Here is a 10,326-nt window from a genome sequence, read left to right on the forward strand (position 1 = left end):
TCCCTGCACATATACACCCTTAATGTCTATCTTCCCCATATTTCAACCTGTCATAGACTTTGACAGGCTGTTGGTAGCAGGGCTGGACACTGTATCTGTGCCTTTTTTGGGCATTCAGAAAAGCCAGTTTTGTGGTACAGGGGCGAAATCATCTGCGAGCATGTAGCCTAAGGCTGATATTATCCCATTATAGCTTAAAATGGCATACATTCTGATAAATCTTACTGCATATTAGATAATTTGTTACTTTTATATGATCGTGTTCAATTTCTAAACTGCTTTCTAATGGAACTTTTTTCTTTCCTTAAAAGAACTCTTAGAAATATTATGAACAAACACTTGCCATCCATTAACTCTTCACAGCCTGCTATAAATTATATTTATTTAGCAAATAAAGCATTGTTTGCTTAGAGTGGCCTTTCTTACTGTCCAGTATTTCTAAAATACTAAGTTATTAATCTTAAACTCACTTTTAGGAAACAGAGAAAAAAGTTACATGATCGTCTTAGACAAAGCCTTCGCTCAGAACGGAACAATATGGTGAACATGGCAAATGGTCCACATCATCCAAATCCACCACCAGAAAATGTCCAGCTGGTAAATGTAGGTTTATGTAAAGCAACTGTAATATTTATCATTGTGACACGTAAACTGGAACTCTGGGCTGGACTAGGAATAAACCAAAAGCAAAACATGGCTGTGTTATTGTTAAAAATGAATGCTCACATGTAAGCAAGAGATTCTAAGCTTCTGAAGTGATTACTGAGAGTAATAGAAAATGCTAGATTTGAAAGTGAAAAGATTACCACCTGAAATCTGTCAGAAACCAAGTCATGCATCTTGGAATATCTGCCAAGAAGTCAGCATTTGGGCTGATATCACTGAATTAATTTCTGTTAGTGACTGATAATTCTCCTAAAATAAATTGAAACAATCACTATACACTTTAAAATGCTTAAAGTGATTAAATGTTGGGCTTTTTACTGTCCAACTGGGCAAACAGAGCCTTTGTGAAAATTAATATATATTATTGACAACTTGAGACTTGGTCAGTTTCCTAAGCTACTTATAGGCTGTCGTGTAGAGCCTTTAACCTGTTACTTGGCATTTTTCTTTTATCTAAGAATATTTTTTGTATTATTTTCTTTCTTTATGTTTAGGGTTAAAAACTATGTACTGTATTTTTATTCAGGAAATATGATATAGTGCATATACTGTATAAAATGTTATTAAGCAGCTTATATAAAACAGAGTGCTGTGTCACCCCTGCATACCACAAGAGATACACTGCTCCTCTTGCCTTTTATATATTTTTTTTAGTATGTACAATTGTTGTAGGTAAAATTGCCAATAGTATTGTAGTTAGAAAATTATTTTTCTTTGTATACTTTGTATTTGATAAACAACGTATTTAAAAAAAAACATGTTATATGTAAATTATAAAGTACAACTAAGTAATGCACTTTTTGTCTATTTGTTTCATACAGCAATATGTTTCCAAAAATGTTATATCCAGTGAACATGTGATAGAGCGGGAAACAGAAACATCGTTTTCTACAAGTCATTATACGTCAACAACACACCATTCAACAACAGTTACGCAAACACCAAGCCACAGGTTTGTGTGCTTTCTGTTCAACATCCATAAATACATTATTAAACCATCATAAAAACCTGTATAGAAAAGAACACCCCCATGAGGGACATTCATGCAGCAACCATAGTACATATACATATAGAGACTTTAAAAAAATATATGCTTTATTCCACAGAAATTCTTATAAAAAATACACATTTATTTAAAGGACATTAGCTCTGACAATGCTTAAATTCATTTTCTTCACAACATGGAGAAAGCTCCCAAAGAAGGGGAACTAATCCACTTATAATTTGAAATGGACTCAGACAATCGATCAAAATACTTCCTCCTAGATATGAGGAACTCTTAAGAAAGGGGAGACAATCCCGATGCGTTTGGATCACTCCATTTTTGATCTTCTTCAGGGGGATGAACACAGAAGGAATTTCTAATAAACATACAAAAATAAATAGTAATATACACATAATGGTGACTGAGTAATAGTAAACCAATTACAATAAATGTACTTGCAAAAAAGACTATATAAGCATTGATCAGAGCGATTCTGAGTAATATCCAGGATGGGATTGCATATTCCAAGGCCTCAACGGTGTGGACCCACCAAAAGAGTAAGAATGATCAAATATATATCCTATGGCTGACAGCAAAACAGGAACACTGCACCACCCTTAGTTTTCCTCTATATACACCATAATATAGGAATACTAAGGGTGGTCCAGTGTTCCTGAATTGCTGTCAGCAATAGGATATATATTTGACCACTCTTACTCTTTTGGTGTGTCCACACCGTTGAGGCCTTGGAATATGCAATCCCATTCTGGATATTACTCAGAATCGCTCTGATCAATGCTTATATAATCTTTTTTGTAAGTACAATTATGGTAATTGGTTTAATGTTACTCACTTACCATTATGTGTGTATTATTATTTATTTTTGTATGTTTATTAGAAATTCCTTCTGTGTTCATACCCCTGAAGAAGATCAAAAATGGAGTGATCGAAACGTGTCAATGTAGTCTCCCCTTTCTTGGGAGTTCTTCATGTCCAGGAGGAAGTATTTTGTATTATTGTCTGAGTCCATTTCAACTTATATGTGGAGTGGTTCCCCTTCTTTGGGAGCTCTCTCCATGTTGTGAAGAAAGTGAATTTCAGCATTGTGAGAGCTAATGTCCTTTAAATAAATGTGTATTTTTTATAAGAATGTCTATGGAATAAAGCATATATTTTTTGAAAATAAGTCTCTATATGTATATGTACTATGGTTGCTACATGAAAGTCCCTCATGGAGGTGTTCTTTTGTATAATCTATTTGAGATGAGCAGCTGAATACTCGACCTTTTGGTTATGATCATATAAACCTGAGACTTCCATTTGTGGAAAGCAAGTTCAAGAGAATAACACCACATCAAGAACACTTATTTATATAGTGTGTAGCTTTTGCACTCAGAAGTGTTTACTAGTTTATGCAGTCGCTTTACTAATTTACTTTTGGATTAGAAACTGTTCTCTTAAACAAAATAAATGCTCATTAAAATTAGCAAGGTGAAGTTAGTTTACAAAAAAAATCTGCTTTTTATTTCCCTTGCACATGATTTTGAAGTCATCTTCACATAATTTTGAAAGTAAACAGTCTCTACTCTTTGGGTAAATCAAACCCTATGGATCAAAGGTACATAAAGCGTAGCATATGGCGATAATGAAAACTTGTATAAATCATTAGCCACCACTTAAAAGGGCTTCAGTGATTTAACAGCACTTATTCCTATCACTTTTTTTTCTCTATTTCCCTAAAGTTTATTAAACTGCATTTTTACAAATCTGCTACAAAGTAAGATATAACATGTTTTGTGGTTAATGGGTCATTTACATTTTCTTGGTGTGTTGATGCACACATGTTATGTTGCACAGTAACTTGCTTGTTAAGGCAACCCATTCATTTGAGTGCACTGGTTAATGCAGCAAAATTAACTGAAACACTTTTAGCAATGCAGTGCACCACAACACACAGTAGTGCATTACTTTGAGTTGTGGTGCTTCCAATGCAGGTGCACTGGGGTGGCATTAAAAAAAATGGCACCTCAGCACACCAGCATGCATAGCACGTTACCACAATGCAATAGGGTAAATTGGGCTAGAAGCGAAATCTCTGTGTTCATGAAGTAACCAACTTTCTAAAATTACTTTACTGTAAATACAGTGTGCATATTAAAATACTTTTCTAAAATGTGTGTCTATTTTATTCATAGCTGGAGTAATGGCCAGTCAGAAAGCATTATTTCAGAAAGTCACTCGGTGATTGTGACATCTTCTGTAGAAAATAGTAGACATACAAGTCCTACAGGACCAAGGGGGCGATTGAATGGTATTGGAGGCCATAGAGATTGCAGCTATCTTAGACATGCTAGAGACACACCAGATTCATATAGAGATTCACCACACAGTGAAAGGTAAGTAAAATTGCTTTGGTGCTATGAGGTTTCCTTACAGGAATAAAAACTTGCCACAAGCAGAACACAAAACTGTTATGCTAGTTTTACTGTTTTATATGTATGTACTAATTTAAAAGAAAGATGCAAGCCTCAGCCTACAATCCAGCTCAAATTATACTCATCTCTTCATGTTTCTGGCCTTTGCTAGTTTCCAGCACTGTAGCCTTCACTAGACTCTTTATTATTCAACACTGTTCATGACATATGGGATTGAGTATTCAAATTGAACACAATGTTCACCATATTACTAACCATAGTAAAAGTTAAACTTAAAAAATTACCATTCCTTTTGCAAAGTGACCATTTACTCTACTAAGTAAACAATAGTTGCTACTCTTTAGTAAATCAGCCCCATTGAGTCAGTGATAGTTCTGAATTGTACAGGACATTTTCATCCTATTAACATGAAGGCAGTTAGATTACCCTTTCACATCCAAATTTTATCATAAGGTCCTGGAATCAAGATAAAGTTATTATAGCTACAACTAAATAATATCTTCCTGCTGGGTGTTAGTAGGTCACCCATCATTTAGCCCTATGCCTAGAAGTAGCTTCATTACTAGTGTTGACTATGCCTATTTAGTGAAAACAAGACAACATGTATGTGTTAATAATGACCTAATGTCCTAGATTAAGAAATAAAGTATTCAACATGACATGCAACTTTATTAAATAATAATTATGTATTTCACTTAAATGTAGATTTAAATTCATGATACAACAACTTATTTAATTAACTTTATACCTTAGATATGTTTCAGCAATGACCACTCCAGCTCGCATGTCACCAGTGGACTTCCAGACTCCAATATCCCCGAAATCACCTTCATTGGAGATGTCTCCACCAATATCTAGTTTAGCTGTATCAGTTCCCTCTGTGGCTGTCAGTCCATTTATTGAAGAAGAAAGACCATTGCTTTTGGTGTCACCTCCAAGGTTACGGGACAAGAGATATGACTTATATTACCACCATCACCATTATAACCAGCAGTACAATTCCTACCATCACAACCCTGCCCATGACAGCAGCAGTCTGCCACCAAGTCCTTTAAGAATAGTGGAGGATGAGGAATATGAAACCACACAAGAGTATGAGCCGGCCATGGAGCCTGTAAAGAAACTAGTCAACAGCCGGAGGGCAAAAAGAACAAAACCCAATGGCCACATTTCCAATAGATTAGAACTGGACACTGACACAAGCTCTGAGAGCAGTACATCTGAGAGTGAAACAGAAGATGAAAGAATAGGCGAGGATACACCTTTTCTGAGTATACAAAATCCCCTGGCGACCAGCATAGAGTCAGCCAGTGCATACCGACTTGCAGAAAGTAGGACTAACCCAACTAGCCGATTCTCAACGCAAGAAGAGTTACAAGCAAGGCTGTCCAGTGTAATAGCTAACCAAGACCCTATTGCTGTATAAAACAAATAAAACATAGATTCACCTGTAAAACTTTATTTTATATATGAAGTATTCCACCTTAAATTAAACAATTTATTTTATTTTAACAGTTCCGCAAGTAGAAAACAGGAAACATTTTATAAATTAAGTATATGTAAAAATGTGTTATGTGCCATATGTAGCAATTTTTTACAGTATTTCAAAATAAGAAAGACATCAATGGTGCCTTTATGTTATGTTATGTTGACAACAGTTTTTGTATGTCCCAGTGATTGCTGTCCCACAGTATTTTTGCAGACTGCTTTATCCTTCATTTTTTTCTTGGCTTTTTGTGCATTGCATTAATGGTGTCGACTGAATGTATGATTTGCAAGAGTTACAGCAATCAACTGTTTGTTTGTGGTACTGTAAATTCCTGACTAACTGTCCCTGTAATGCAGTACTCATAAAAAATACTGTTTACTTTTGTAAGAGGAATTCTATTGCTATTCGTATACAAACCAATTTATGTCCGCTGTTTGCCACCTAAAGCTTTGCTTTACAAGGCACTGATCTAATAGTAGATTGAACAGCATGCTACTATTAATCAAAGCAGGATACAGAGACTGCAAATACAAAATGTTCAACACTTATTGGAAATGCAAATGCTACTGTAACATACCTAATTAATAATTAGGAAAGTAACATCTGTGGAAAACTACCATTATAAACTCAACTGGTATAGTTATATTGCTGGGTCCTTAATAATCACAAGTCAACACCCTTCCCCACCATGTAAAACTTTCCAGAACTGGCAAGCTTAGAATAAACTTTGTAAACTAACCTTGCAGAGTGACAGAAGGCCTTAGTATACCACAGGCCTCTTAAACTATGGCTCTAGCATGGCCTATGGGACCTGAAAACTCTGAGGGCATGCAGTATGAAGTGCATATTTTCATTAACAGGGCGCAGAGGTGCCTGTATTGCATTATGGAAAGCTTTGAGGGTATTACTTAACCTCAACGTATATGAAAGTCAATATTTGACCTCCATTTTCCTGGCTTTGGGGTGTTAAAGTGGCCCTACCACCACAGGGTCACTTCTAAACTGAAGACGGCTCATAAAAAAGATTGAATATGTGTACTTTTTTGACTGCAAATGTGTTTAAAGGTCACCGCTTCACTGCTCCCAAGCCACTGCAAGTATTCAGTTCCTTGGGTGGGTCAAATACCTGCTACCCCTGCCACACACAGTAGTTTCTCTTGACAGCTTGTATGTCCTGTAGTGGTGCATGATCCAGTGGGAGGAACCACAGCATGAATTGAGGGGAGCAGGTATTCTACATAGCTGGAACTGTGAAATACATGTGGGAACAAGGGAACAGCAAAGTCACAGCCTTACAACACACAAGCCATCAGAAGGGTATGTATATTTGCTCTTTTTTTTAGGCTGCCACCTATTTAGAAGTGATGCTGAGAGAGCAGGGTCACTTTAGGACGCTGAAAGTACACAACATGTAATGGTACCTGCTGTCACAACGTAAGGTTAAATAACAAAGTTTATATTAATGACAGAAATCTCACAAGAAAATATATTCAAAAAGAAAGTTTAAGAAGGAAATAAAAAAAATAATAAAGGTGCAATCATTTTTGACCATTTTTGATTGTTTTAAAATTGTAATGTTATTTTTTATTGTGTATTATACAGGGTTTACATAAGACACATGAACACTATAGATTATTTATGAGCTAACAAGTTTTTTACTTAGAATAGTCAATACCCTTTTGATGAAGGGGATTATTTAGATGTTTTATTTTTTATTTTTTGTTTTAGGACGAATATGAAAGGTGAAGTAATTTCATTTCCAGTTAGAGAGATAAGTGGGCATCCTAGTTTGATATAAAGAAAATGTATTTATTTGAAAAGCACGTTTGCATTTTACAGGCTGATAAACTGCATGAGCACCTGGTAGGAATGTGCATGACACAGTGATTAAATAAGACTCAGTGACTGTTAGTAGTTTAAGTAGTTTTGGATCCATGTTGGAAATATTGCACCTTTTACAATCAGAACGGTCCTTTTTTTCTTCCCGTCCAGTTTTCCTATGTTATGGGTTGAGCATGATTCTACCTTTAAACTACCTAATTTTTGGGACAGCTTAAAACATGGTCTTCCATATGCAATGTAAAACAATGTATTACAAATACTGGAAAGAACTCAATGTGTGTCCATTTGTTTTGTATATAGTTACCTTTTGTTTCTGTTATACAGCAAAAAGGATTCATGAGATAGATTTCATAGTTACCATTTTCACTGTGATTTCTTGAGGAATGATGCTGTTCAGTTTACAACTTTTAATGCCTTCTAAACACTAGAGATTTCCTTTCTGGTCTCAATTACAGAAGCCATTTCAAAACAACCATTTCCCCCCTCTAAAAAATGTAAGAAAATGGCTTCCTAATTGAAAAAAAAAAAACACAGTTAACACTCTCTGGTTCTAAAATTGTTGCAAACATTACCAGAACAAACTTGATGTAAGGGTGTGAATAAAAAGTTTTGAATGCCTGAGCTTTTGAAAGAACAATTGCGTTTTCTGTTAATAACTTTTGTCAGTCTGTTGCTTTGCTTCTAAATCCGCTAAAAACAAAAGCTTTTTTATTTTTACACTTTTCTTTTTATAGTTTGTGTTTTTTTATGCCACGAAAGAGAATATGTTACACTTGCATTTGTGGGACTCTCTGCAAAACTGACATGGATTAAAATATTTTGCTTGTTGAATAACCTGCACCTCTAGTTTTCAAAGCGTATCCCATGCATAGTAGTAACTCCTGCCTCTGCCTTTAGGCCATATTGGCTAATAGTAAAACTGTACTTTATTAACAAACACTGCTGAGTTATAGTATCAACACAACTGGCACATATCACAAGGTCCAATATATATGTTTTATGTTTTTTTTTTGTGTAAATACATATTCATAGATATTTTACTTATCCAGTTACTGTTCATTATATGTTTTGTGTCACTAGCCCTTTACTGGTTATATGTGTATAAAGTTAAATTAGTATAAAATAAATTCTTTTATTTATATTTAGGCCACTAAGCTAGGAGAGATATTTCATACAATTTTATGTTAAATGTTTGAATTGTTTAAAAGTCCTACATGATTATATTATTATTATTTTTATTATTTTTATTTTTTTGAGAATGTAATGTATTCTCCTTTTTTCATTTTAAGTAATTTATTGTTCAGGAGAATGTAAAGAAAATTGATGAATGAAAAGTTAAGGATAGCAAGGTACTGAAAAATACTAAAGAATTTATTATCCCAACAACTAAGCAATAAGCAATTGTTGATATATTTTTTTGGGTTGTAATTCCTTTTTGCAAACAAGCTGCTGATGCAATAAAGTACTACCATATACACTACAGAATTTTGTGAGAGCCAACTGACATGACCGAATGAAATGACCACCATGATTCAGATTTTCAGTAGATATTAATAAACATTGCTTTCCCTCTGCCTAAATATTCTGGTCATGTTGTGAATCTCTTCTAATTTATACACACCTTGTATGTGAAAATCTGTCTGAATACATTTTTTTCTCTTTTAGCAATTTGTAAAGTTTTACGAATTTCTCCTCTCCTTAAAGGCCAATGACTGGATAACTACCTTTCTGATGATGAAAGTAAATGTGGCATATATTTAGCAATGGCAATGCCAGTATATACTAACAAAAATCCTAAACACTTCCTAGTCCATGCAGTACATTAACTTCAGAAACTACAAATCAGCTACACACATTAAGTTAGAGTCATTTACTAGGGCGCAACTTGAAAAATCTAGAAATTGGGCCCAGTCATGTAGTCATTATTGTGTGTTTTTGTAACTCATACCTACAGAGCAATCTCTCTTATGTAAGGAGATGAATGGGAATAAAGACCTGTGTTGGTGGGCTTTGGGCTTGTGTTGATCGTGTCAGTTTCAGATGCTTTTGAGATCATTCAGATTTCTCTGACAGGTGCATGTGGTCTGCAGTTGACCACCTTGTGACTTAAACTGGCTATAGATGGGTTGAATCTTTGCCGGTTTAGCAGGGACTGGCCAAGATTCAAACCATGTATGATCGATCGATCAACTTAGATACAACCACCCTGTCTCATTTTAAATGTGATCATTGCAGTATGCACTGTGTTCTCCTGGTGGGGATGGCTGCCCCTGTCCTACCTCTGGCGAGAGCACAATGGGTCTATGGGAGGGATTCCCCCATCAACACTGTCTGTGTTGATAGGGGAATTGAACAATTTTCTTTCCTGCGACCCATGGTTGTAGGAAGAAAATCGCTCCATCTATGGCCGGATTTACACTTGCCTTTTTAAGATGGAATTTTCAATCCTGTAGACTTGTATGGAAATGCAAAAATCCTACTGATATGACAAAAAGCGAGTTGAGACGGGTCCTAAGAAAGTCATATCATGATTGTGCATCTTTCTGACTGCCATGGTCTTTATGAGGCCTATGAACATTATTTTCTGAATGACTGGATTGCAAAAAAAGTTATTGAAAAACTGTCCGTGCAATTAGAACACCAAATTTGGGCTCTATGTCCAAATGTTTTTTTTCTAGGTGATGGGAGTTTAACAAAGTATGTGAAAATGCCAATTTCCTACAAAATTTCTTTTTGGGTCTAATATGTTGTATAAATGTAGATTTATGAAATCAACATTTTATCGTGCAATATGGGACACTGCTATATTCACTTTGAATGGACTGACAGCACACCTTAACCCTTGAAATGGACATGTCTGTTTTCAACACAATGTACCATAAGGTAGCCGTCTGTGTTTTGGTGCAGTA

The 10,326-nt window shown here is 35.2% G+C and overlaps 1 protein-coding gene across 7 annotated transcripts in view; it reads left to right on the forward strand.

Annotated features, from left to right (window-relative positions):
* The window catches only part of NRG1 (neuregulin 1), a 921,067-nt gene extending 912,070 nt beyond the window's left edge, over positions 1–8,997 (forward strand). For all 7 annotated transcript variants that reach the window (XM_089675133.1, XM_089675149.1, XM_089675159.1 and 4 more), the window contains 4 exons: positions 477–603; positions 1,488–1,618; positions 3,847–4,047; positions 4,840–8,997. In XM_089675133.1, the coding sequence (XP_089531259.1) occupies positions 477–603; positions 1,488–1,618; positions 3,847–4,047; positions 4,840–5,512 (1,132 nt within the window). In that variant the 3' untranslated portion in view covers positions 5,513–8,997. The remainder of the gene's footprint in view (positions 1–476; positions 604–1,487; positions 1,619–3,846; positions 4,048–4,839) is intronic.
* The last annotated feature ends 1,329 nt before the right edge of the window (positions 8,998–10,326 follow it).

Source organism: Staurois parvus, unplaced genomic scaffold (genome assembly GCF_062004578.1).
Source record: "Staurois parvus isolate SC_StPar_1 unplaced genomic scaffold, SC_StPar_1.0 ptg000013l, whole genome shotgun sequence".
NCBI classification, from domain to species: Eukaryota; Metazoa; Chordata; class Amphibia; order Anura; family Ranidae; genus Staurois; species Staurois parvus.